Source organism: Acartia tonsa, chromosome 3 (assembly GCF_053477335.1).
Source record: "Acartia tonsa isolate MP-2025a chromosome 3, ASM5347733v1, whole genome shotgun sequence".
In the NCBI taxonomy this organism is placed as follows: Eukaryota; Metazoa; Arthropoda; class Copepoda; order Calanoida; family Acartiidae; genus Acartia; species Acartia tonsa.
The window spans coordinates 15,766,164-15,794,054 of record NC_137262.1 but is presented as its reverse complement, the minus strand read 5'-3'; the positions used below and the strand labels follow the sequence as shown (position 1 = coordinate 15,794,054).

The window sequence follows — 27,891 nt, the reverse complement described above, 5'->3', positions numbered from 1 at the left end:
TGTTTAAATACTTTAATCTAACATTCTTACATAGTTTCAGATAAAGCAATATGGGTCAATTAAAAAAGAAAACTAAATCAACAGATACTCCCAGCAAGAAACGTAAGCTGGAAAAGCCTGCAGCAGACAGTCCCAGTAAACCTGATAAATCTGCCAAAGTTCTTGCAGAACAGTCGTTTGAAGAATTTCTTCAGGGATGGGATAACAGCGATGGGGGTAGCGGAGACGATGAAGCCCCCAATGCCATTGAAAAGACAGCAGAAACAAAAACAAAGAAAAAGAAAATTGTTAAAAAGAAGACTAAGGTATACTTCCATAAAAATATTCTGTTGTCTCTTTCAATTTTAATTCCGTTGAAAAATAAATTGCATGTAATATCATATCTATCTTAAATAGAAAAAAAACAATAATTTAAGCATTCAATTCATATAGTTTTCTCAATTGCCATATGTATTTAAATCTATCAATCAAAATTAAACAAATTGAGCTCTATAAATAAATATCATATGTTTTATTAATTTGTTTAGAAGTCTGATGATTCCGAAGTAGAAAAGAAAGAAGGAAAAACGAAAGAAGGAACAAAGAAAAAAGGAAAAAAGTCTGCGGAGAAGGGAGAATCTTCAGATGAAGATGATGTAGAAATGGACATTGAGAAACAAAAACAATTCATGGGCAGTTTGAAAGATAAAGATCCAGCATTTTACGAGTTCTTGCAGGTTAGTGCTTATTCAGTGTTAGATTATTAGCTGAACATATCAATATTCCAATCCATACCCATTTAAAGATATATGCTTTAATTTATTTACATCTATTTTCCCTTAATCGAACAAAAAGTTGGAAAAGTAACGACTGGCGGCTCAGCTGTTTCGCCATTTCTTGTTTTTTTCGAGGTAAACCCATCACGAAACCTTTCTCCTCATAATTATCTTTGCCGCTCAAAAACGTTTTAAACGGTTCTAGCCGGTAGTTGCTGGTACTAGAAATCAAAAAAAATGTTTTTTTTTGTATCATTTGACATGATTTAAAGCAAAAAATAGTTGATTCCTACGTAATTTATGACAGATTTGCCCTAAAAATAGCCCCAAAAATGGCTGAGCCGTTAGCCGTTACTTTTTCAACTTTGTGTTATTTTCTTTATAGAAAGAGGAAAAAGGTCTTCTGGAATTTGGCAATTCCTCTGGCGAAGAAGATGAAAATGGTGAAGGCAAAATTCATATACTTCCAGACAAACTTGAAGATTCTGAGGATTCTGAACAGGAAGATTTTGAGCCTGAAGATGATCTTCTTGATGAAGAACCAGAAGTTAAAGGTTTGTCTTATGGAACCTTGTTCCCCCTAAGAGGGGGGGGGGGGGGTTGACACATTTGCGTAAACAGTGATAATAGGCTATATCTTATTAAAAAATTATTATTTATCTGTCCAGAGACCAACAGGAGGCATGCAGCTCCTGAACCTGGAAGCCTAACCAAAATCTCTTAAAACTTGGAAAATTTATCTTATAAGAATGATTTTATTCCTATTAATCTATCATTCTAGTCCAATGCAAAGGTAAAGCCTATAATCACTGTTTACGCAAATGTGTCAAAACGCCCCCCCCCCCCCCCCCCTCTTATTGTGTTCATCATTGTACAAAGGAATAACATGTCCTTGTAGGATTATTCGTAATAATTTTGGTGTGGGCTACACGACCTAAAATTAAACATTTAAGCAGGTTTGAAACAAATTCACTTAGACTTATGTTTTTCTTTATTCATTTACCTACATTCTGCTTATTCAGTTCTGAATAAATATTAATGTTCGTTTTCGAGCTTCGCCTTATAGATATTGTCATATATTTTTATTAAATTTTTTTATTCCTGCTATTTACGATATTTATGTTTGCACACAAGCAAAGTCTCTTATGAGGGTTGGTCCTTAATTCCGTCAGTAACGGATAGTTCTTATAGTTACTTCAGTTATTCTAGAATTGTCGTATAAAGTTCAAACTGCATTATGCTTCAAGAAACAGTTAAGCACATCTTAGAAAGTGAGTAAATATCTTATCAAATTTATGTTTGCATATGTGGTTGTTATCATCCTTGTTTAAGGTAAAGTAACGAACAAAATGGTGAAGGATTGGATAGCTAACCTGAAGAAACCAGCTACACCAAAAGAAGGCGTCCAAACAATCAAAGATGTTGTAGCAGCTTTTAAAGCCGCTATTATCTCGTTCAATGATGACCCAGGTTTGTATTCAAATATATATATCCTAGGGATGGCAATCCGTCAAATTTTTGGACCGGATTCGGATTTTTACAAGAATCCGTCCAAAAAAATGGCGGATTCGAAATTCTTATTTTTGGCGGATTCAGGATTCGGATATCGGATTCTAGCAATATTTTAAAAGGCGTTGTTTAAAAATTTAAGTGCTACATATGTTCTAAAAATTAATGTTCTTGGTGTTCTCTATAATTACTTCCGATAATCGAACCAGATTTTAAATGATATTATATATAATGATGATAATCTTTGCCTTCAAAAAGAGGGAGTTGAAAGAAAAAACTCACGACGCTGATTTAAGCCTACTAATTAAGAATCCGAATCCGCTATTAAAAAAACGGATTCCGGATTCGGATTGGCCAAAAATTGGGCGGATTCGGATTGCGAACTACACAACTGCTAGAATGATCGTAGCAGTGATCTCTAGCTTTTTAAAATCTATACCTATGCTAGTTTTCTGTTAGATTAAGATTAAAATGAGTCATAAAAAAAGATGTTCATTGATTCATTGTTAAAATCATTTTTAAAAATCAAGTATACTCTGATAGGACAGGCGTACATGTTTCTGTAAATAACTATATATGGACATTTTTTTAAATGTACCATATACATAGATAACGAGATTACAAAACCTGTGTCCCTTTATTTATGCCTTCCATTTAATTGTTATTCTTTACCACCATCCGTATCTTTTAGAGCTTCGAGAAGAATGGAAGGATATGAAATATGTCTGCCAGGGAGCTGGGATGTTTAATGCTATCCTTAGGATGTGTGTTATGTATATCTATCCTACCCTCAAGAAAGTATTAGGCATCGTAAGTACTTTTTAAATCTTAATTTATTATTATGTCTTCAATCTGCACCCGTGAACTGATTTTCATCCAGGGGTGTATATTCTGCGCAAGGTTAATTTTTTTTCCTGTTGCAAAATCTTTCACCCCCCCCCCCTCCCCCCATAGTCTTTTCCCTAAGGAGGGGTAAAAAAATGAAAAAAATGTACCTAATCATTTTTTCTCGTATTCATTCGAATCCGATGGATAGGAACCGGTTCTCATCCATACGAAAAAACTATGTCTAGCATCGTATTATATCCAGCTTTCTAAGAATATAAAAATATACAATCATAAGATTAAAACCAGTTTTTTTAGCCCGTGCCTTCGGCACCTCGAGGCTAAAATAACTGGTTTTAATCTTATAATTGTACATTCTATATCCGCGGAAAGCCGTTTATAATATGATGCGAGAAATAACTATTATTCACTTGTTACGCACCACACATTTTTTCTGTTTTTTTTTCCCAAGGAGGGGGATAAATATTTTCAGTAATCTTTGTTTTATCATTTTTACCCCTCCCAAATATTCCCCCCCCCCTCCTCCTCCTCCCCACCTTTAGCAGGAGTTCCCTTGCAGATTATACATAATACACTCCGGCCATTTTTCTTGAAATTGAAATGAAACTGATTTTCATTAGCTAAAGTAAAGGATCATAACATAAAAGAACTTATTTAATCGCCGTTTTTTTCAATAAAATACAGCCTCTTTACTTTGTAACATGACACGTCCCCATATATTAACATTGAAATAGTTAAGAAATGAGACCAGTTACAAACATAAGGTTAAATATTTTTTGTTTAGACTGAGGACGATGGTTGGAAGATAAAACACACAAAGAAAGCCACAAAGTTAGGCAATACCTTGCGACAATACTTGAGAGGGCTTGTCATTCTTATTGCAAGGTAAGCCAAGTACAGGGTTGTATATTCTACACAAGATTCATTTTCCCTGTTGCAAATTTAAAAAAAAAAATCCCCTCCTAGTTTTTTCCAGCAAAGAAGGGGAAATACTTTCAGAACTCTTTATTCTATTCACATTGTCCACCCTCCCACATATTCTTTTAGTTTTTTTCACCAAGGAGGGGAAAAAATGTTTTGAGTTCTCTTTAATTTTTATATTGTTTCCCCCCAGCCACATATTTATTTTTTTTCTCTTTATCAGGGTCAACCATGCATAATATACACCCAGGGGCAAGTATTAAATAACTGCTTTTATACAGCTTAAGTGGAGATAATCTTAAAAAGACTTAAAAGTCATATTCATGTAAAATTTTTAACTTTTAAATACATGTTAATTTTCACACTAAATAACAAAAAATATTTAAATGAATGCTACTTCCATTTCAATCAATTTCGAATTCTTCTTTTTTTGATTTCCTATCGATTTCAAACTTTGTAACTTTTCATGGTGACACCTGAAATAGTCACTATTTTATATAAGTTTTACATCTCTATAATCATTACCGAAAGTACATTTTAATTATCATGTAGCGAGAGGATAAAATATATTTTTTATACATTAAAATAGGAAAATGAAAAGATATTTATCGTTCAGTGTACCGTTCATAAATCCATAAAGGGCCTTATTACCAGGCATGTCTTATCATAAAACTCTGATGATACTTTTGGACTCATACTCAACCAGATTATTTGAAAAGCCCAACTAAATTGGTAAAGCTGATGCAGAGATCTTTTTGTTCAGATTGCACGAACCCGAGTCTGGTACAATCATTATAAAACACACCATGCAAATGTTGCATTTCTTGCAGGTAAAGGAATAGAGCTATTTTTCATTTAATAATATGAATGATTAATAAATAAGATTATGGTAGAGACCTGGTTTATAAAATTATTCCAGTGGCCCTAGGGGCACTGAAGGCAGTAAGGGGAATAGTCGACCAATTTCAATTTAAGTTTTAAAAAGAAAAGGGAAAACATTGTTTCTTTTAACGGGTAAGGGAAGGGCATTTTTATTAGGAGGGTGGAGATGCCCTTCCTTTAAATAGTTTAATAACCTTCCATGGACCTATAACAAAGCTTCACTATAAAGAAGAACAATATCGGTTCAGTGGTTAGCGAGATTTTTTGCAACAGACAAAAAATATTGCTACTTTATATAATAGGATAGATTTGAGACTTTGTTAGGCAATATAGTTCCAGTTTTAAACCATTTTTATTAGCGAATCTACTCTATAATTTGATATGTCCGTCTGTCTGAGACAAAGTGGGTGAAACGTGATTTTCTCGGCTCCTATTAAAGATACAGCTGAAATTTTTAGTGAAGATTCCCATGACATGCGCATCTAATCTATACATTGTTTTGTCCATCTGTTTGATAATTGGGTTGCTAGATCGATTCCTAGATTTTTTGTTTTCGTAATTTTCTCGACTCCTTTCCAAGACAGACGACTGAAATTTTCAGAGATTAAGTAAATTTACATCCTACATATTTTTACTAAGTTTCATTAAGATTTGTGTATTGATTGGGGTGCTAGATCGATTCCTAGTTTTTCAAGTTTTCATGATTGTTTTGACTCCTGTTCAAGATAAACGGTTGGAATTCTTAGGGATTTATTAAGTCAACATTATACATATTTTCACCAAGTTTAATGAAGACTTGCTATTGGTAGAGGTGCTAGATCGATTCCTAGATTTTACCTTTTTGTTCTGAGCTTAATGCTACAAAAGATATTATACATTTTTAAAAGGTTTCGTGGTTTATTTCATTTATGTCTTTTTAACATACTCAAAAGATTATTTTTTCCTGATGTCTATCAATAAAGAGGGGGGTAGGTTTCTGGTAGAATTCGTAAAGGTGTGTGTTTTAAGGCTTAAAAATAGTAGTAGAACGATAATATTCACTAAAAATGTGTATTTCTTATTGAAAAGAACTATAGGCAAAAAAAAATTTTAAGTTAACATAAATTTTTATCGATCTACTACTGTTTTTAACTTATAACACATAAGCTTTACGGATTCTACCCTCTCTTTTTTTTAGCTTCGCTACTTATGGATGTTGTCATCCTTGTTAAATCATTTTTTAAAGCTATTGTAATTTAATCTTCAATAGCAGTCCTCAATGGGGGGGGGGGGGGGGGGTTATTTGCACTTTGTTATTGCAGACTTTTTTTTTATAATCACATATTTTATTTTAAGACCTACCCTAAGGGTCAGAATTTGATGATGAAAAGTCTGGTGAAATGTTGGAGCCAGGGACATGACTCTATACGAGTAGCTGCGCTCCTGTGTCTGGTCAAGATGGGAAGAATCGTGCCTAGTTGCAAGGAACCTGTCTTGAAAAAGGTCAAGAAGAATTATTTTTATGGATGTATTGATTATGGAGAATATATTATAAACCCCTGATGTTATTTAAATTAGATAAAGGCTGCTATTCATTCATAGATATACCATTAAGTCTTAAAGAGTCCAAACAAAAGGATTTAGTCACTACCCAGTGTTGTATATTATGAGCTTAGCGACCGGCCTCAACTCAGCGAAACCTCTAGGCTATCAGGGATATTAATTGACAAGACCATGGACGATAAATTGATTAACATCCCAGATGGTGAAAAACAGAATCTTTACTCATTATTGTCATTTTGTAATCATCTTAATATGATGCAAAAGCTCTGAAAGCCGACAAAAAAAAATATGAAAATTGTTGTAATAAAACATCCAATGGTCTTTAGAAATGATTTTCTTTCAAAAAATCATTGAAGAATTCTATTCTTATTTGTAACTTTAAATTTTAAGTTTTATGTAAAGTCTTAAGAGAGTCCAAAAAATATCCCTTTTCGAAAATCCTTACAATGTAATACAATAGCTTAGAGACTTAAAGGTGATGTGATCATAAAAAAATCTTCTATTTAGATGTTTGATGCATACGTGAGCAATTCTAAATTTACATCCCCGAGTAATATGGCAACAATAAACTTCATGAGGCGCTCTCTTGTTGAAATGTATGGTAAGTATTGTTTACTGGCAAAGCTTAGAATCTTTGTATAAAAGTAGCTGGATGTTCGTGTGTGTGTCTGTACCGAATGATACCGCTAGACCGATAGAGTTCTTCTTTACAATGTAGCTTCTGGAAGGTCCTGGGAAGGTTAACACCGCTCTCCAAAGATCCATCTTCCCTGGAAAAAAAAGCCACCCCACTCCCCCTTTTTTTTGGGCACCCTTTTTGGGCAAATGTCTAAAAAAGCATATAATATGGATATAAAATAGCCTAAAACCATACCGAGACTTATTATTAGAAATAAAATAGCCTAAAACAATCTCAAGACCTATAAAAGCTTTCTCTAGATACAAAAAGCTTACTAATTTATATAGTTAACTAGCGGCTACGGCCCTATAGGCCTCTAGGGGCACTTGAGGAGGGGAGAGTCAAATTTGATAACCCAATTATTATAGGTATTAGATTTTAAAAGAAAAAGTAAAAAAAAATTTTTGGGGTAATATTTTTTTTTGAGGGGGGGGGGTTGCCTTCCCCCCCATTTTTATTGTTAGTTTTTAAAAAAATTTAAAAAATTTTGGGGGGTGTAATTTTTTTATAGGGCGATTTCTCTTAGGAGAGTGGTGGTAACCTCCCCCAAAATAGTTATAAACCTTACCAGAACCTATGAGAAGCTACCCTGTTAAGTAGAACCCGATCGGTTCAGCGGTTAGCGAGATCCTTCGGTACAGACACACAAACAAACACACACATCCTGTTACTTTAGTATAAGGATATCACCCAAAAAATAGGCCCCCCCCCCCTCTTTTTCACCTTCCTCCCTTTTTCTCTCCCCCCAAAAGGGGGGTGCCCAAAACTGCCAAAAAGGACCTTATATTGGGCGGCCCAAAACCGCCCGCCCAAAATGACAACCCTGGGCCCTGGACTCTTCAACAATTTAATTACCTATTTTTAACCAGGCAATCGTCTATTTAAATAATGGTGTTAAGCGAGGAAAGCGGGAAATATAAAAAATCCGGGGTCAAAAATTCAAAAAGAAAATTTGGCCGTATGAGAGCTGATTTTGAAATTAGTTCACTAAATCCCTACTTATTCAGGAGTAACCCTCCCCCTTCTTTACCCTCTTCTTTGACTTCTAAAAGTGCACATTTAGTGTATATTTTGTTTTTGTATGTTTTATTTCATTTTTGCAGGGTTGGACCATAAGCTAGCGTACTACCAAGCATTTGTTCAGATTCGTCAGTTAGCTATTCACTTGAGGTAAATAGATTGTGTAATATGGACGAGATTATCCACTATAAGCTTAGCTTTCATAGATAACAATAAAAATTTGGTATAAGCTATTTTTTTGTGTTTGTTAATTTGGCGAGAAAGTATAAAAAAAATTTGACGGAAACTGTTGTTTTCGACGATAGTGGCCGTTTCGCCGCCGTTTCTTCACATTTACACATTTTTACATCATTAAAGCAAATGACATGGCAAATTTTAGTGCTTTTTTTGGGTTGAGATCTTTTGTGTTTTAGGCAGGGGTGTGTATTCTGCACAAGATAAAAAAAATTTCCCCTTAATTTTTTTCAGCAAGGAAATGAAGAAACGGAAAAAATTTTCAGTTCTCTTAATTTTTACTTTTTTCCCCCCCAACCACATATTTTAAATCTCCCCTCCTTCCCCGTCAGCATGGTCAACCATGCAGAATATACACCCCTGGTTTCAGGTTTAGATAAAAAAAAAACGTGTTATAATATCCACCTTCCCAATTTTATATTTGAAAATCATATATCTATTGTAAAATTGATGTTTTTTAGAACTGCCTTGCAGGAGACGAATTTAGAAAATGTCCAGGCTGTCTATAATTGGCAATTTGTCCATTCTATAGGTAAATTGTATTAAAAGGGGGGGGGGGGGAGTTTTGACACATTACCGTAAACAGTGATTTTAGGCTTCAGCTTTGGACTGAGAGGATAGGTTAATATGATTAATTAAGATTTTTTGGACAGGCCTCGGGGTCAAGGAGTTGCAGACCTCCAGGTGGTACCTGGACAGGTAAAAATAAGAAATAGATTTTGTTTTTAAGATATAGAGGTCATCTTATAAAACAAAATATGCTTATTTTTTTTTAAGTTGACCTCTTACTCTTAATTTTTTTTTTTTTTTCACCTGTCCACAGACCACCTGCAGGTCTGCAGCTACTGAACCTGGAGGCCTATCCAAAAAATCTTAAAACTTAGGAAAAGGGGGGGGGGGGTTGGTAAAATGTGGTGACTCTGCACACGACATACCAGCAATTTTATTTTGGGCGCTACTCCCTTAGTTTTAGAGATAATTAAGTTAAATAACATGGTCTCAAATGATTCCAAATTGCCTGATTCGGCGAGAAATGCAATAAAAAAATTTTTTGGTGGCGGTGGAAAATGGTTGTGAACGGCAGGAGCGGCGGTCCCGCCGTTGTTTTTTGAAAGATGCCAGAACTTTGGGTAATGACTGACCAACCTAAAAAGATTTTGTTTCAATATCTTTAAAAGCACAGGAGAAGCACTGAATTTAAGATATACCTTGATAAACGAGAATTTGAAAAAGGGCTGCTAGTAAGTGGAAAATTTTTTGAAAAAAATAACATGGTCTCAAATGATTCCAAATTGTCTAATTCGGCGAGAAATGCAATAAAAAAAATATTTTTTGGCGGCGGCGTAAAATGGCGGTGAGCGGCGGTCCTGCCGCCGTTTTTTTTTAAAGATACGAAAAGTCTGGGTAATTTGTGACACAACCAAAAAGATTTCACTCAATTATCTCTAAAACTAAGGGAGTAGCGCCCAAAATAAAATTGCTGATATGTCGTGTGCAGAGTCACCACATTTTAACCCCCCCCCCCCCCCACCCCCCATTTATAACATAAGAAAGATAAGAAAGATAACCTATCAACTTAGTCCAAAAATAAAGCCTATAATCATTGAATGTTCACGCAAATGTGTCAAAACTCCCCCCCCCCCCCCCCACTTTTTGCACAAATAAGAAAAAAAAACATATCAAAATACTGTGTTTCTATAATACATCTATTACAAGTGGCTTTGCCTTAACGGTCAAGGAATCATTATTCTTGAAATCAAGATTTAGGATGTTTAAAAAGTTGGGTACAAAAAAAGCTTATAAATGGACGTACTAACTTTCTGGTAATGATTATAGAGTTGTTAATCATTATGAATAGTATTTTATTGTTACAAGAATCAATATGTAAATCTATAAGATTATTATAATATGTCTAAATTAACAATTAAAGATGTCCGTTACGGAAAGATGGACTGACCAAAAATGAATTAATATCGCCTAAATTTTTTTTTTCTGATACCTAATATTGTTTTTTTCCCAACCAGAACTCTGGGGTGCAGTGCTGAGTTCTGCCGCTGATTCAGAACTTCTTCGTCCGCTGATTTATCCGTTTGTACAGGTAAATTTTAAAATTTTTATATTACTCGTTTAGATACGCCCTTAGAGGCTTCTAGGAGCCCTGGTTTGGGGAGGAGTAATTCGCCTTTGCCTTCAAAGAGGGGGGGGGGGTGAAAGAAAAAACTGAAGGCGCTAATTTTAGCCTAACAATTAAGAATCCGAATCCACTATTAAAAAAAAACGTATTCTGGATTCCAAAAATGGCCAAGTATTGGGCGGATTACGGATTCGGATTGCCAACCCTACGTAAGACAATAATATTTTTAAGGTTACTCTGGGAACCATCAAGCTGGTGGAGTCTCCCAAATTTTTCCCGCTGAAATTTCACTGTGCTAAAGTGTTGACCCAGGTTTCTGTGCACACCCGCACATTTATCCCCATCCTTCCCATCTACATTCATATATTGAACAATTATAATTTCGGCAAGAAAAAGAAAAAGATTAAGGTAAGTTGTTTTTGGAAGGGGGGAGGGATCGCAGGGTAAAAATTGAGTTCCCGGAAAACAAGGTGTTTTTTCATACAAAAATAGATAATAAGCTTAAAAAATTCATATTCAGGGTGACTACTATGTACGTTATGTTTAATATGTTCATATTGAACACTACTTTTAGGTTTTTTGGTACGTTTTTGTTCGTTATTGATTTTTGTGTACAATATGAACATTTCAGCATACGTTATTGTACGTATTTCTATAATGTATGATTAGTATTATTAATCATCAGGTAATGTTTTTGTATTTCATAAAAACTACCAAAAAAATTCTTCGCGCTTCGCGCGCCATTTTACCAATTTATCCTGGGATTCATGACTTCATAGTGAAGCTTCCATTAAATAAAAAACCAACCTCAATCAAGCATTTCAGTAAATATAAAAAAAATCCTCTAAACTAATTACAAACCTTATCAGGACATATGAGAAGTTACAACTTATTTGTTCATCAGTTAGGGAGATAATTTTTAGTTGATTTTTATGTTTTCATGTACTTATAGGAATGAGACACTACTTTAAAGTAGAACAATGTCTGTCTGTCTATCCGTCTTTCTTAAGCTTAAGATCTTGGTAACCGCTGAACCAATTGGGTTCTACTCTTCAGGTAATATACCTACTGGTCCTGTTGTGGTTTTAGGCTAAAAAAGAAAAAAATTTCCCCCTTCAAAAAGTTTTTTTTTCTTTTTGTAAAATATAACAAGTGTGGTGGGGAACTTACTTTTAAAAAAAACTTTACAATACCTCTTTGGGCGATGCCCCTAGAGGCTAGAGCGAAGATTCTGGAATATTTAATCGTCTATAATACAAAGTAGAACAATGCCCGTCTGTCTGTCTGTCTGTAACGAAGGATCTTGCTTACTTAGGGGAGGTAATTAAGGGGGGGTAGTTAACACCCAAAACAGAATTCAGGGGGGTAGAAAAATTTTAATTATGTCTTCCCATTTTTTACTTCATGATATAAATTATGTAAATGAGAAAATTAAACAACTGTGATTTTTTTAGATTGAAATGTAGAATAGGTATGATGTTGATATTTTATAGTTAAAGGGTTTTTTCCTTAATTTGAATCCAAAAACTTATATAATGTATACTACTTTCTATTAATACTAGCGGCTTTGCCCCAAGAGGTATTGGGAATTCCCCCTTTAGTAATTTGTAAGAAAAACCGAGAAAAAAATAAGTGGGAGACTTTTTCACTTATGTGTTATTCATTTTTGTTTACAAAAAGAAGAAAAAATTCTTTTGGTTTTTTGTGAGGGGGAAGGGGCCTTTCCTTAGATAATATAGCTTAAAACCCCCACATGACCAGTAGGTATATTCCCTGAAGAATAGATCCCAATCAGTTCATCGTTTACCAAGATCTTAAGCTTCAGACAGACGGAAAGACATCGTTCTACTTTGTATTATAGATGTGGTTTTATGGTACGTTATTGTACGTTATTTTTTTCAAAAAAAAGTACGTTATTGTGTTCATTGTAATTTTTTTGTAGTACGTTATTTTCAATATTAATATCAAAAGGCGGTGGTCGACCTGCATATTAGATCAAGAGCAAATAGGCGTTATTTATCCATGGTTATTTATCGTTATTTATTCTTTTTTCTCCATAAAGACTTGATAAAAGGGATTTTTAAAAATTATTTAAGACAAACTTATTATTTTTTCACCCTAGATTTGCACATGACACATGATCTTTTGTTTTTGATATTTAAAACAAGCCAAAACTTCACAATAAAATTGTCTTGTAAAATATAAGAGAAATTTTTTAAAAGTTTGTTCAAATGAAAATTGTCTAATTTGACCCAAAAAAATCGGTAATTCCTTCTACAACCCCTGTTTTACTCCATAAGATTAACTACCATGCCAGATTTTAGCGTTCTAATCAGGTTCTAAAGTCTAAGAAAACATACCTTAACGGAGAAAAAGCAAAGAAAAGTTATATTTATATAACGGGATGATTTTAGGCTATATTCCTATCTCCCCCTATAGATGCTAAAAGTTTAGCTATATGTATAGTTTTAGAATGTATAAAAATGTTGCTGTCAAACGTGAAGCCCATCTAACTTTAGAGGTTTCTACTGGATTAGAATCTCTCCTCAGCCATACTTTAATATCATGTATCGTATTGTATTATATTCAGTTTCTACAAATATAAAAATTTACAATTGAATTATAAGATTAAAACCAGTTTTGTTGAGATGCCGAAGAAAGCTGTTTATAATACGATGCGATAGATATACTGGCATTTAATATGATTAATTTTTTTTTTAGTTTGCTTTTAAACCCATGGATTTTACCTGCGTGCTGAAGGTGAACAAGTCCAACCAGCTCTTGTCCGGGTTCAAGGACGCCGTCATTGAGGAGGCGTACGCCGGTATTCTAACCTATTTGGCCATGAACAGCCATAAGATTGGCTTTCCTGAACTCGTCACCCCCATGGTTTTTCAGCTTAGGAAGTTCTTCAAGAAATGCACTAGCCCCTTTCATTCGAAGCCAATCAAACAGTGTGTGGAGAAGGTAAGCGAAGTCTATTCTTGAAATACATGAGCACATTTATAATCAACTCATTTGCCCGCAAGAAGTTATAATTCAGGGAAAATGTGATTCTGACAAACAATTCTAGAGGAAAATTTCACCACAACCCGGGTTGTAGTTATTAGTTAACCCCCTCCTCTTTTTTCTCCCCCCCCCCCTCCTTCTTACCCACTCCCCTTCAGTTAGGTAAAAACCAAGTTTTACTCCAACAAAATATTAAATTTTGTGCCATTTTCAATTGGAATTAATTGGCTGAATAGCAGCCCAAGGCCATTATTAATATATATTATATACAGGGTGTTCCGAAAATTCCGTTTTCCGGTTTTCAGAAACAACCAGTGGGAGTGTAAAACAAAAGTAAAGGTCCATATTCTCTGTAAAAATGTGCATCAAATTTACAAATGTTATTTTATAAATATATATTTTAAAATAACAGCGTGTTTAAAGAATTCAAAAGGTGCGTGTGATGCTTTTTATCTTGAATTAAAACGCTCCAAATCTGGTTGAGTTCAATTGTTCGAAACACCGTGTATCTATATACATATTTTTAGCACAAGTTGCGGGTAAATTTGTTGTATTTTAGTTGTATTTACATATTCCTGTTGCAATTTAGGCGCTGGCCAACTCAAAGCTGATTGAGCAGAAGCGACGCAGCGTGACTTTTGGCGTGGGTGATGCCAAGGAGATACAAATCTGGGAGGCTAAGGTGGAGAGGGATGGCACTCCCATTAAGGCATTCTACGAGTATGTATTTTTTAATATTCTTATCGTCTATGCCCTTTTGGCGCACTTGAGAAAAGGGAAGAAAGTAGACCCTGCAATTTTGTTTTTAGTTTTAAAGATTAAATGACTAGAAATGTGTTTTTTTAGAATGGGTGGTTAGTTTTTCTATATGCGATTTCTCTTTACTGATAGACATACGATACTGATACTTTTCCAATAAGATTATTATACTTCTTGTATAGAGTTGTAAAGCTACTCTATGACTCTGTCTGTATATTTGTGTCTTTCATCCTCTATGGACGGGGTGCTGCCACTTTTACCACTAGCAAAAATACAGCCACTGTGTTTTTGACAAAAAGTGGGTGTGTTTTTGTCAATTTCGTTTTTAGCTGTATTTTTGGCAATATTTTTTTTATCCACTGTCAAAATTACACCTTTACAACTGTCATAAACACAGTTTTACTGTCATTTTCACACCCATCAAATTCAACGAGGCTGTCATATTCACAGTTTTGATGACAAAAATACACCTAATTATTTTAACACTATAAAAAGGGGCCGGGGGAATAAATTGGTCCTGTAATATTTCACTTGTTTATCCGCTGACAACCGTCTTCTATAAGCATGATGGTAATCCAAACAACTATATTATACAAAATTGGATTTGGAATCCGCTTGGAATGTAAAATTATTGGCGAATTCATCCGAAACTGATTCGTATTATGGGCGTATCCGAGCTTAGATTCTTGATTTGCTTCCCGCATTTGGGATTCGCTCTTATGTGCTTGATCAATATTTTGGTATTTTAATGTATATATTCGTCAAATTTTTGGGCCGGATTCCGGATTCTTAAAAGAATTTGTCAAAAAAAATGGCGGATCCTTGCGGATTCCGGATTCTTATTTTTGGCGGTTTCCGGATTCTAGCAGTATTTTAAAAGGATTTAAAAAAAAAAATTAAGTGCTACATATGTCCTAAAAATTAATGTTCTTGGTGTTCTCTCTAATTCACTTTCGATAATTGAACAAGATTTTTAAAAATATTATATATGTAATGATGATAATCTTTGCCTTCAAAAAGGGGCAGTTGAAAGAAAAAAACTCAAGACACTAATTTTAGCCTACCAATTAAGAATCCGGATCCCGGATTTGGATCCGGATTGCCATCCCTAGTATACAGTATGACCCTCGAAAAAGTATCTTTTAGGGTATACAGCCCTTATTTCTTAATGTATCATCAAGAATAGCATATATCCGTGTTCTCTGTACATTTCCACACAAGCATATATAAAAAAATTCATTTTACCTCCATTAACACGGGAGATTTTTAGAGCTAAAGTTTTGAAAAAGTGACTGAGCAAAAAGTAACTTTTAACATAAAACGACTTTTTTGGCAAAATTAAGATAGAAATTCTATTATTTTTGTTAGTATCAGAAACTTTATACAATAATGAAATTAAAAAATTTAGGTTTTGAGTTAAAGGAATTTTTTTACACATATTTTTTGAGTCTTTTTAGTGTAATGATATTTTGAAAAACTTACTTATGAGGCAAAATTGTTTTAGATTAAAAAAAACAAATAAATCTTTATGAATATAGCAGGAAAATTGTTTTTGTTTCATAATCCCAACTTTAATAACAAAAAACTTATAAGGAAAATAAAATTACATTATAATGATTTTTTAGTCTAAAAAGCTTAATTAACCCCCTATTAAGTGATTGAGATGTCAAAAAAGGGGGCGGAGCAACTGTCATAATTAATCCTTTTCATAAATAAGGGTAAGTAAATATCCCGAAATTTGCAAATAATCAATTCATTCAGTAGTATTTTTTGCCATTAAAAAAGGGGGAGGCGAAAGTGACACTTTTTGAAACCAAAACTAAAAGTCAAAGGAACTCAACTAAAAAAAGAGGTACAGGTCTGACATTTTGCATGGCAGTTGCTTTATAGGGGTACAATATGGAACTGTGAAGAAACGGCGTCGCAACCGCCGAAAACCGCCGAGAAAAGGCAAAAAAAATTCGGCGTGAAACGGCGGTTTTCGGCGGTTGCGCCGCCGTTTCTTCACAGTTCCATATTTTACCCCTATAAAGCAACTGCTATGCAAAATCTCAGACCTGTAACTCTTTTTTTTAGTTGAGTTCCTTTGTTGACTTTTAGTTTTGGTTTCAAAAAGTGGCACTTTCGCCCCCCCCCTTTAAATTTTTTGGTGAAATAAAAAAGAAATAATTACTTAACTCGTTTTTCTTTGTTTATCATTCTTCAGTTACTAGAAAGACATAATGTAACCATCCAAAAATAGTGGGAAACAAAAAAAAATTCTTTTTCTCAGTCACTTTTTCAAAACTATATGCTCTAAAAATCTACGGTGTTAATAGAGGTAAAATTAAAATTTTTATGTATATTTGTGTGGAAATGTACAGAGAACAAGGACAAATGCTATTTTTTATGAAACATTAAGAAATAAGGGCTGTATACCCTAAAAGATACTTTTTCGAGGGTCATACTGTATATATTATACTAGCAGCTTCGCCCCTAGCCTCTAGGGGCTTTGTCCCAAGAGGTGATAAAAAAAAATTAAGGTGAAATTCGTAAAAGGACCAAGGAAATCTCCTGAAACAAAACAAAAAAAATTGGGGGGGGGGGGGGTTGGGGGTGTGTTACCCCCCAAGAAAATATCTTAAAACCACCACAGGACCAGTATATTCCCTGAAGAGTAGAGTCCATTCGGTTCAGCGGTTACTGAGATCTTAAGCTTCAGACGGACAGACAGACGGACAGACATCATTCTACTTTGTATTATAGATTATTATAAAAAAAACAAAAAACAATTACGCTATTTAGATCCTGGAAGAGGGCCTCTGACAAGCGGAGGATGGTCAGAATCTCCAAAGATTTCAAAGGAGGAATTGACTACGCCGATATTCCTATCATCGACAAGGCTAAAGTTGAAAAGAAGAAGAAGAAGGAAATGGCAGCTGAAGAAGCCAAAAAGAAGGACGGCGGTAAGAAAAGTTAGATGATAGGATCAGTGGTTTTTTTTTGAGGGGGGGGGGGGATAAAACATTTACATAGAAGAATTACCTATATCATTTATTGTTAGAAGAAGAAAAGGGATTCCTTTCTGGGGAAGAATCAGATGAAGTACCCGACGAGGAAAGATTCAGACCCAAGGATGAGATGGAGCTCAAGAAAAAAGCAAAAATGGAAAAAAAGAAAATGGCAAAGTAAGATTTTTTGTAATTAAGAGTTAAATTGAATCAGTGCTACATACATACATACATACATACATACATACATACATACATACATACATACATACAGGGCAATTAATCTGAATGTTAGAGTTTGTTAGATGTTCATTCAGGGGTGTATATTCTGCACAAGATTTATTTTTTTTCCCCTGCTACAAAATTTTTTATTTTTTCCCCCCTAGATTTTTCTTAAAAAGTAGGGGGGGGAAATAGAAAAATATTTAAAGAACTCTATATTTTATTTATTTTATCCCTTCTACCACACATTTTTTTAGTTTTTTTAACCAAGGAGGGGGGCGAAATGGAAAAAATGTTTTCAGTTTTCTTAATTTTTACATTTTTTTCCCTCCAACCACTTATTTTTTATTTCCCCCCCCCCCCCCCCTGAGCCGGGGATCCCATGCAGAATATACACCCCTGTGTTCATTTGCTAGCCTGGCTCTGTATTTTATTTGTAAATAGCCACTGGACCTATATACTCATATAGGCATGCACGGGGTTTTCTCAGGGGATAAAAAAGAGGAGTGCAGCCCGTCCCATTTTACAATTTAAAGTAGAGTGTTTAATAGTTGATCATTACATTATAAAATGAGTGTTGTGTTGGTTTTCCTTTTCCTCCCTAAACAAATAATGATAACAGGCGTATAAGAGTAAAACACTGCACTGGATGGGAGTGCGCTTTTGTCGACTCTCAATTGGGTCATTGAAAATCAACCAATGGTGTCGGTTATATTAACACAGCTAAGTATCAAAAACAATTTGCTAGCAGACGAAAAAGGTAGTAGAAAAGGGAGGGAGGTAGTTATCTGTATATGCATCTATAATATAGATCTGTTACAGGCATTACAGAGATCTTTATTTACAGAGCTTATTCTGATGATTCTGATGACGATGACAATGATGACGATGATGATGACGGGTCAGACATGGATGATGGAGATGATAAGGTGAGATTTAAGTAAATACCCGCAGAGCTAAGTCTTGGAGAAAAAAAGAAACCATTGTCGGTTGTTGGACAGAAAAAAAACATTTCAGCTGTTCTAGAAAACAAGTGGGTGTCTTGAAAAATTAACTTCTATCAATCTATCATGACAAGGGGGGGGGGGGGAAGTTTTGACACATTTGCGTAAACAGGGAGTATAGGCTTTATCTTTGGACTGAGAGTATAGGTTATTAGGGATAAAATCATTCTTATATGATGAATTTTCCCAAGTTTTAAGATTTTTTGGATAGGCCTCCAGGTTCCGGAGCTCCAGGCCTCCAGGTCCTCTCTGTACAGGTAAAAATGAAAAAAAAAAATTTTTTTTGAAGAGTTAGAAGTCAACTTATGAAACAAAATATGCGTTTTTTTCTTCAAATATGTGAATAACATTCAAAAATATGCATATTTTGTTTCATAGGTTGACTTCTAACTCTTCAAAAAAAAAATTATTTTTTTAATTTTTACCTGTACAGAGAGGACCTGGAGGCCTGGAGCTCCGGAACCTGGAGGCCTATCCAAAAAATCTTAAAACTTGGGAAAATTCATCATATAAGAATGATTTTATCCCTAATAACCTATCCTCTCAGTCCAAAGATAAAGCCTATACTCCCTGTTTACGCAAATGTGTCAAAACTTCCCCCCCCCCCCTTGAAAATATCAGTGTTTCGGTGCCGTTTGATTTTGGTGCGGAGCCGTATCTAGAAATACGGCTCCGGCTCCAACCTAAAATCTAGAAAAATTGGACATATATTTTTCCCCATAAAAAAATATTTTTTATTTTTGACTTTTGAAGGTTTTAAAAGTTCAATTTTTGATAAAAATGGACTTGAAAAACTTAAAAAGGGCATTTGCACATGACAAAACAGTGTTACCAAATTATAATTTATAAAAATCTTTTTATCTAGTCCGGAGCCGTTTTTTGTCGAAAATTACGTCTCCGGCTCCAGCAAAATATGGCGGATCCACGGCTCCGGCTCCGAAACACTGGAAAATATAACAAAATTATCTTATGATTTTCTCCCTGAATGCTTTTAGTCATTTTTTTACATGTGTTTTTTCTTGGTAATTGCACCTAAGTTAACAATGTGTTTGAGAACACTTAATTTAGTATTGTGAAAAAGTAGAAAGAAAAATAACTACATAAGGGTTTTGCTGGGCTACATAGGGACTTAATCTTTTTGTTTTAGCAGGGATTAAAAGGGATAAGACAATGGCCGATAAATTGAAGTGCATCCCCAATAATAATAATCAAAATTACTCCTTTTGTAGATTACTAATAAGCAGTTGAAACGTTAGGAAACTCGATCAAATGAACAATCTAATTGAAATTCAATATAGGTTCCTAGGGATGTTATCCCATAAGAAAACGGGATTATAAAACTTTTGGGACCGGTTTAATAAACAGCTCAATGTCAATTCCCTCCCTCCCTGTGTTTTAGGATGGATCTGAGTCAGAAGAAGAGAAGGAAGAGAGTGAAGATAAAGGGGATAAGGTACAAGATCTTAATCTGGATGATCTGGACCAGTTTGACGAAGAGGATGAAGCAATGAAGGTAACAATAAAAATTCTATGGCAGTTGTTCCACTTTGATACACAATATTTGTTTTATCTTCTATGACTTTTTGGAAAAAAGGCAGTTTTTACTTCCAAATATTCAAAAAAAAAAAAAAAAAAAGTGCACTTTTAGAAACCAAAACTAAAAGTCAAAGGAACTCAACTAAATAAAGAGTTACAGCTCTGAGATTTGACATAGCAGTTGCTTTATAGAGGTACAATATGGAACTGTGAAGAAACGGCGGTGGAACCACTGCTCCCGCCGAAATTTATTTTGCCTTTTCTCGTCAAATTAGAAAATTTTCAATCATCTGAGATATTATTTTATTTCATAAATAAGAATTTTAATGTTACAGGTAGATTTGAAATCTGCAACTTTTAAGGATTTTTATAAAATTCGTTTTTAGTACAATTCTTTATCTAAAAGCGCAAATACAATTTAAAATTCTTTCCATCTTATATTATATATCTTAATTCTAAAGTCATAAGTTGAAAGTTGATTTCTTGTTGTTTCAGGATGACTTTGGTGTTGGTGATGATGATGACGACGATGACAGCAGTCCTAATGATGATGATGATGATGATGATGACAGTGATTAATTATGTCAACCAGGGAATAAAGGGATAGGACAATGGCTAAAAATTAAATTTCTGCACCTAATTCTTTGAGTTTTCCTAATTAAAGTTAAAATTAGAGAGAATGATAGGGTGTTGAATAATTTCTATCATTGTCCTATCTCTCCCTTTTATAAATGTCATTGTAATCCAGGAATAAGAGATATATTATCTTGCTAATGTTCTTGTAAAACCTTGAATTAGCCTTAGGTAATATACAACTATAATCTTGGTATGTTTAAAGTTTCATAGATTTATAAAAACTAGTCTTCTTTTCATAATAATCTAACTCTATTTTCATGTTACACTAAACATCTAAGAATAGATGGAAATAGATTAGATTATGAAATTTTCTATCATTTGTTTCTGTTGATTATGAAATCAAATGGCTGTGATTTATTTTTTTTGAACTGTTGATTTTTTTCAGAATTTATTTTGCGATGTATTAAAGTGAATGTTAGCTAAAATTCTTTGCTATGTTGAGTAGTTTGGTGAAGGAACATCAGGCCCGGGCTAATAATCACAAGGTAATTCTTAACAGGGAAGCTTCCCTTTCCAGTTATTTTATATTTAGTGATTTATTGACAATGCCTACCAATATGTATTTTCAATTAGAAATCCAATCTTGTAAGTTTGATAAATAAATTTCCCTTTTTTAGAAATTCTATATTTGTCACAAACGCGTAACAGTTCCTTTTTGATTTATACTTGTAAGAATTATAAGCCCAGCAATTTTAAAGCAATCCTTTCTGTAGGTAACTCATATGAATTTTAGGAAGATTAGAGCTTAAACTGTTAACATCATATCTAAGTAATCTTTGGAAAGAGTTACACAAAATTCTTGATTAAACTAGATGTTTTATAATAAGAATATCATGCCAATGTTTGATTTTTGAGTTTCGCATTTATATATGTTGTTACAGGGGTGTAAATTCTGCACAAGATTAGTTTTTTTCTCCTGCTGCAAATTTTTTTATTTTTTTCCCCCTCCTAGTTTTATCCAGCAAGGAAGAGGAAGAAATGGAAAAATATTTTCAGTACTCTTTATTTTATTCATATTATCCCCCCTCCCACATTTTCTTTCAGTTTTTTTTTCACCAAAAAGGGGAGAAAAATGGGGGATAATGCTTTCAGTTCTCTTAATGTTTACATTTATATTATATTTGATTTTTGAGTTTCGCATTTATATATGTTGTCATCCTAGTTTTAGTACTCTTTAAACTTCATTCATTTCTTATCAAAAACTGAAATCTTAATATTTTGTTAGGAGGTGCAAGAGAGGAAGAAGCAGGACGCCCTAGCAGCTGCCAATAAGCTGACCGACGCGCTTGTCGATCATCTCAACGTGGGCGTTGCACAGGCATTGATAACTATAGATTTATCCATGTTTTTTTTGTCATTAATATGATACATTTAGACTATTTTAAAGGAGTAAAATGAAAGATTTTTGAGTAGCTATTTGAATTGTGTCTAAAAAGTTACTAGTATTTGATGATATATATAAATTAAAATTGCATTCTCTTATTTTTATAAAAAAAATTAGACCCATTCTTACAAAAACAAAACAATAGTACAACCACCAAAGTTCAGAGAATAAAGTCCTAAAATAGCTACCTAAACATTGGTCTATAGTTATTATTCTGACAGGCATACCTGAATCAGAAGAGGTTAGATTCTGAGGCTAAACAATTGCACAAAAGTGCCACCAACTTTGCTAAACAAACCCAGGTTTAGACAGTTTTATAATTATAGCTAATACTAAGTAGATTCAAGAGGGGTGGGGGAGGGACGGAAATCCAGTTTGTAACCAAACGGATCTGGCTAGAAAGAGCCTTTAGATAGAAAAACCTGATAAGAGAATACCAAACATAAAACATAAAGGAACTCATTTTAAAAAAGTGTTTCCCTTTCCCCCTTCTAGGGGTGGAGGGGGATTTAGATGTTTAGAATCTAATGGTAATTGGGGATTGGATAAATTCAAGTGTCATCGGACCCTCCCTCCCCGTAAGTTTCATATTTATACTTATTTCCTGGGGCATGACTCAAAATGTTTCTTTTAAATTATTGGGTTTATTATGAATCAACCATAAAAGATTTAATGATTTAAGGAAACTTTTAATATTTATAATATACATATTTTGCAGGCTTGGTTATCCGTGGTGGAATCTTTCAACACATCATTGAAAGAGCTTGGTGATATCAAAGGTTGGGCCAGGTCAATAGAAGACGACCTGCAGGCCATATCCTGCACTTTAGAATACGTCGCTAAGGTTAGTACCATAAATATAGATATAGGTAATAAAATGAATGTAATGTACTAACATTGAGGGAAATGTGTGATACGGCAATGGAAGATAAATTGAAGTTCATTCCAGATCATGATTCACAAAATTATTGATTGATTTGTTTGAAACAATAAATCAAGATTTTCTAGTGGCCAATATTTTTAAAAGCGTAGCAGGGGTGTATATTCTACATGGGATCCCCTGCTCAGGGGGGGGGGGGAAATAAAAAATAAGTGGTTGGAGGGAAAAAAAATGTAAAAATTAAGAAAACTGAAAACATTTTTTCCATTTCCCCACCCTCCTTGGTGAAAAAAACTAAAAAAAAGTGTGGTAGGAGGGATAAAATAAATAAAATATAGAGTTTTTTTAATATTTTTCCATTTAACCCCCTACTTGGCGAGAAAAAACTAGGGAGGGAAAAAAAATTAAAAAAATTGTAGCAGGGGAAAAAAAATAAATCTTGTGCAGAATATACACCCCTGAAGCGAAGCATTTCTATAATTAGGGTCCGTACGTCCGTAACGGATAGCTTTTTTCGTTAATTTAGGAATGTTAGAATTGTCCTATTGATTTCAAACTTTGCATGGTAATTCCTGTAGTAGTTAGGTACGATTTAGAAAGCGTAGCAACTCTTATAATCATTACCAGAATGTCCATACGTCCATTTTAAACATTTTGAAACTTAAGGAATCAAAATGCATAATTTGCTGTTCATTTCAATGTCCCCTTCATCCCTGTTGGAATTTGATGTTTATTCCGATGTATTTTTCTTTAGTATTAAAAAAAAATTTAGAATATACCTATTATTATTATTTTTGATTTAAAAAAAAATTAAGAATAGGTAGATTATTATTATTTTTGATCTAAAAAAATAACATGTATTAAGGTAAATTGGGTGTTATTTGAATGACTTGACATGTACAAAAGATACAAATGGACTGAATATATATTCAATTCTAGTAAGATTAAAACCTTTATTTTAGGTGGAAAAAGAAGATAGTCAAGCCAGCAGCAGTCATTCATAAAATTAATCTAGAAAATCTACCAAAAATTATCATGAAATACATCATTCCAATTGTATTTGTTATATTAAATGGACTAGTTATTGTGAATTGTGAAGAGCCTGAGTGTGAGTTTAATCCGCTGGATATTGTGCCAGAAGAATATGTTCCTAGTAAAGAGGATTGTCCTTGTTTTCATCATGATTCTAATCTAACCCAGGTAGCATATTGGCTAGTTTTGCAAATGTCTATCGGCAAAAGAAGTAGAATGTATGTATGAGCGATGAGCATTTTTGGCCATCTACAGGGCAAATTAGTCACGAAACCTATCTCCACATAATATTCTTTGCCGCTCCAAAACGTTATTAAACGGTTCTAGTCGGTAGCTGTTGGTACTAGAAATTTACAAATGGTTATTGCAGTAATGGGATGTCTATATGCCAAAGTAGTAGGATGTATGTTTGTCTGTCCAAATAAAAGGGGGGGGGGGGGGGGCGAAAGTGACACTTTTTGAAACCAAAACTAAAAGTCAACAAAGGAACTCAACTAAAAAAAGATTTACAGGTCTGAGATTTTGCATGGCAGTTGTTTTATAGGGGTAAAATATGGAACTGTGAAGAAACGGCGGCGCAACCGCCGAAAACCGCCTTTTCCCGCCGAAATTTTTTTTGCCTTTTCTCGGCGATTTTCGGCGGTTGCGACGCCGTTTCTTCACAGTTCCATATTGTACCGCTATAAAGCAACTGCCATGCAAAATGTCAGACCTGTAACTCTTTTTTTAGTTGAGTTCCTTTGACTTTTAGTTTTGGTTTCAAAAAGTGTCACTTTCGCCCCCCCCCCCCCTTTTTAGCTTGAAGCTTTGAGAAAATAATTTCGAGACGTTATACGTGGTTGAAATGTTTGTAAAATAAAGAACTGTAATCGTTTTTTTTTTCCATCAACAAAAATGCATCAACTATTATGAAAACTAATCTTGTTAACTTTTTAGGAATGTGAAACCCATCCCCTGACAGCCCTACCACTTTGCTCTTTCCTACCAAATGAGTTTATCCAATGTAACAAACCTGTAGACCATCACGAAGACCAAGCAGCGAAGGTACAAAATTCTTATTTTCTCATAGTCTCTAATATTCTTTTAATTATCCGTTGGTCTTATAAAGCACTTAATATTTTTATATATCTTTCTTTAACACAAAAAATGAAGTAACAAAAACAAAGGTAATACTATTCCAAATGGGAATAGTAAACTAAAAGCTATAAGAGTAAATCTTTTAGTAGTGATTCGCATTAAGAAAATATAATTAAATTATAAAGATTGTCATTTATAATGTAATGCTTTAAATAATACAACTTTTTAATTGTAGGATGAATTGGGTTATGGGTGTCTAAAGTTTGGTGGGCAGAGATGGGAGGAGGTTGAGAAAACTTCAGTCTGTTGCAGGTAATGATCCACAAAATGTTTGGGTCATCACTAAAGGGTTAATAGAAAACATTCATTTGTTAATTTTAATCTTTTGTCTGCCTAGACAATGTTTTGCGGGTACGCCTCTAGAGGCCTCTGGGTGCACTTGGGGGAAGGGGGGAGACAGTCAATTGTTTACTGTTAATTTTAGTCATAAAAAGAAAAGAAAAATTGGGGGGAGAGGTCATTTTTTTCTAGGGGTGTATTCATTGGCAGGATATAGCAGGTTTTACGTAGATAGTTAGGTATAAACATTCCTATGGAGAACCATATAGTTTCAGCGGTCAGTGAGATCCTTCGCTACACAAACACACAGACGAACATGCTATTGGTTTAATTTAAGGATAATTACATTATTGTTTTCAGAGCTTTGGATTGTATTGAATGCCGGGGACCACGAGTATTCTTGAGGGATGGTGTGCCCTGTATCAAACACACATCCCATTACTTTACAACAACCCTCTTGTACTCGGTGCTCCTAGGATTTCTTGGTAAGCTTTATTTTTATTTAAAGCAAAGCTTTTCTACATTTAGGTTCGGTCAGTACGTCCTTTCGACCGTAACGGATAGCTCTTTTCGTAAATTTAGGCATGTTAGATTAGAAATTGGGACATTTAGAAATTTTGAAACTGTTAAATAATGTTAAATATTAATTGCTTTGTTACTCTATATTTAAGCTTCGATTTTATTGATGTTGTTTTCCTTGTTTTATTATTATGTGACCTGAATTCCATGATTTGTTTCATTATCAAATAAGTTATTTCAATGCTGTTGGACAAAATCTTTGTAGTTATCTAAACAAAATTGATTATTAGTTTCTGTCTTTTCTAAGATATTTAATGTCATCTATTTATTTGTCCAGGTATGGATAGATTCTGTCTTGGTCAGCGAGGAACAGGTGTTGGTAAACTGTTGACTCTGGGTGGTATTGGTATCTGGTGGGTTGTGGATATTGTTCTCCTTGTTACGGGGCTGCTAAACCCGGATGATCAGTCTAACTGGGTTCCTATTGCTTGAAAGCTTTATACTAATAAATACATGAATTGTCTTTTTAGGAAGAAAATAAATCAGTAGGTATTAAAACTAACTATAACTAAAAAATTTAAGTCACAGAGGTTTTCCATAGAACTGCATCCTTTTAAGTGATATTATGGGTTAAAACATTGATAATTGATTGATAATATCAAAATAATATTCTGCAAACTTGACCCTGCTGAGGGGGGAGGGAAAAAATAAAAAAATATGTGGTGGTGGGGGGGGGGGGGGGAATGATTAAGAGAACTAAAAGCATTTTTTTTCATTTATCTCCCCTCTGGTAAAAAAAACTAAAAGAATATGTGGGAGGGGGGATAACATGAATAAAAGTTTTGAAAATATTTTTTCATTTTAACCCCTTCCTTGCTGAAAAAAACTAGGAGGGGGAAAAAATTAATTTTGTGCAGAATATACACTCCTGTCAGTAAGTGGATGATATTTTTTGGTTGAAAAGTATTGACACTTCTAATTTAAAACCAACCAATAATAAATCAAAGCAAGTACTCAAATTTTTTAGCCAACGAATAAGATAACGTAGTTATAAAACTTTGGTGTTTTATAGTCCAATATCCCAATCCTCTCCGCATTTAGACAAAATGCATTGTATTTTGGTGGGGTGGGGTCTCTAGGTTTGTAATTTAGGTAAGAAGAGTTAATGCCGTTTTTAGGATCTTAAAACTTAAATCCCTTCTTGGTGCAATTCAATGGAACCCTTTTTGATATGATATATCAAGATTATTTAAAACAAGTATACAATCTTAGATTAAATTTCAATTAGGTAGAAAGTTTTTAGTCCTGTTATAATAACTAGTTTTTGTGATATTATTTATTGTTTCGTTTTAGTGATAACCTGTATTTCATATTATTAATGTTAATTGCTAAATTTTGAATTTAAGCATTTATTTGAAGAAAGACTTTTGTACTATCTATCAGTCAAAATTAATTAGGTTTTATTCTTTGTTAACAATGTCAGACGAAAATATTTGCAAAGGTTTTAATTTATTTCACATGTATAGTGTATACGTTGATTTTATCTAATAAAAATAGTTGGGTATTGCCTGTCAAGTAAGACAAAATTTAATGTGATTAAACGACACTTGAAATGTAAATCAATCCTCTTTTACGTTTGTTTATAAAATTGGGAGGTTGGAAAAAAATTGTTGAAAATTGTAGCCTCAACTTTTTTGGAAGATTTCTCTCATCATAAGTATCTTACATTACTAAGTATTTAATTTGAAGTCCGTTGTGAATTTTCATTCATCACATAAATAATTTTGACAAAGATAGTAAGCAAATCCTCTCTCGTCTGTATAATTTCATAAAAATTTAATTTCACCAGATTCATTCAGATTAAAAATATGATAAATAAAAATTTATGATTAAATTTCAGAGAAGATGTCTTTGTTGGAAAGATTGAAATCTGAGATTATCTCAAAATTGTGCGCAAAAAATGTGAACCTGGTCCGGTTTCA

General features: G+C 33.8%; 2 protein-coding genes across 3 annotated transcripts; both read left to right on the top strand.

The window, feature by feature from the left end:
• LOC145313450 (nucleolar complex protein 2 homolog) lies at window positions 1-21,065 on the top strand. Its single transcript, XM_080152877.1, has 20 exons — window positions 1-305; window positions 528-716; window positions 1,141-1,309; window positions 2,088-2,225; window positions 2,956-3,074; window positions 3,895-3,995; window positions 4,795-4,861; window positions 6,249-6,395; window positions 6,963-7,056; window positions 8,238-8,304; window positions 8,850-8,920; window positions 10,413-10,486; window positions 10,754-10,930; window positions 13,244-13,489; window positions 14,121-14,251; window positions 17,075-17,235; window positions 17,334-17,457; window positions 18,350-18,431; window positions 19,906-20,019; window positions 20,538-21,065. The coding sequence occupies exons 1-20, from the start codon at window positions 51-53 to the stop codon at window positions 20,619-20,621; spliced, it is 2,610 nt and encodes an 869-aa protein (XP_080009003.1). The 5' UTR covers window positions 1-50; the 3' UTR covers window positions 20,622-21,065.
• On the top strand, window positions 21,042-26,404 carry Blos1 (biogenesis of lysosome-related organelles complex 1 subunit 1). Of its 2 annotated transcripts, XM_080152879.1 has the most exons (6): window positions 22,781-22,906; window positions 23,905-24,142; window positions 24,911-25,018; window positions 25,287-25,363; window positions 25,751-25,875; window positions 26,247-26,404. In XM_080152879.1, the coding sequence occupies exons 2-6, from the start codon at window positions 23,978-23,980 to the stop codon at window positions 26,399-26,401; spliced, it is 630 nt and encodes a 209-aa protein (XP_080009005.1). In that variant the 5' UTR covers window positions 22,781-22,906; window positions 23,905-23,977; the 3' UTR covers window positions 26,402-26,404. The 2 variants fall into 2 exon arrangements, with proteins under 2 accessions (XP_080009006.1, XP_080009005.1); XM_080152880.1 differs by lacking the exons at window positions 24,911-25,018; window positions 25,287-25,363; window positions 25,751-25,875; window positions 26,247-26,404 and adding exons at window positions 21,042-21,163; window positions 21,904-21,996; window positions 22,284-22,364 and having other exon boundaries at window positions 23,905-23,948.
• Window positions 26,405-27,891: the final 1,487 nt, after the last annotated feature.

Coding starts and splice junctions, on each gene's coding strand:
- Blos1 (XM_080152879.1), top strand. CDS start 23,978: ATGAAATACATCATTCCAATTGTATTTGTTATATTAAATGGACTAGTT. Junction 25,019..25,286: donor ACGAAGACCAAGCAGCGAAG/GTACAAAATTCT, acceptor TTTTAATTGTAG/GATGAATTGGGTTATGGGTG. Junction 25,364..25,750: donor AAAACTTCAGTCTGTTGCAG/GTAATGATCCAC, acceptor TATTGTTTTCAG/AGCTTTGGATTGTATTGAAT.
- LOC145313450 (XM_080152877.1), top strand. CDS start 51: ATGGGTCAATTAAAAAAGAAAACTAAATCAACAGATACTCCCAGCAAG. Junction 4,862..6,248: donor AAATGTTGCATTTCTTGCAG/GTAAAGGAATAG, acceptor TTTTATTTTAAG/ACCTACCCTAAGGGTCAGAA. Junction 7,057..8,237: donor CTCTCTTGTTGAAATGTATG/GTAAGTATTGTT, acceptor TCATTTTTGCAG/GGTTGGACCATAAGCTAGCG.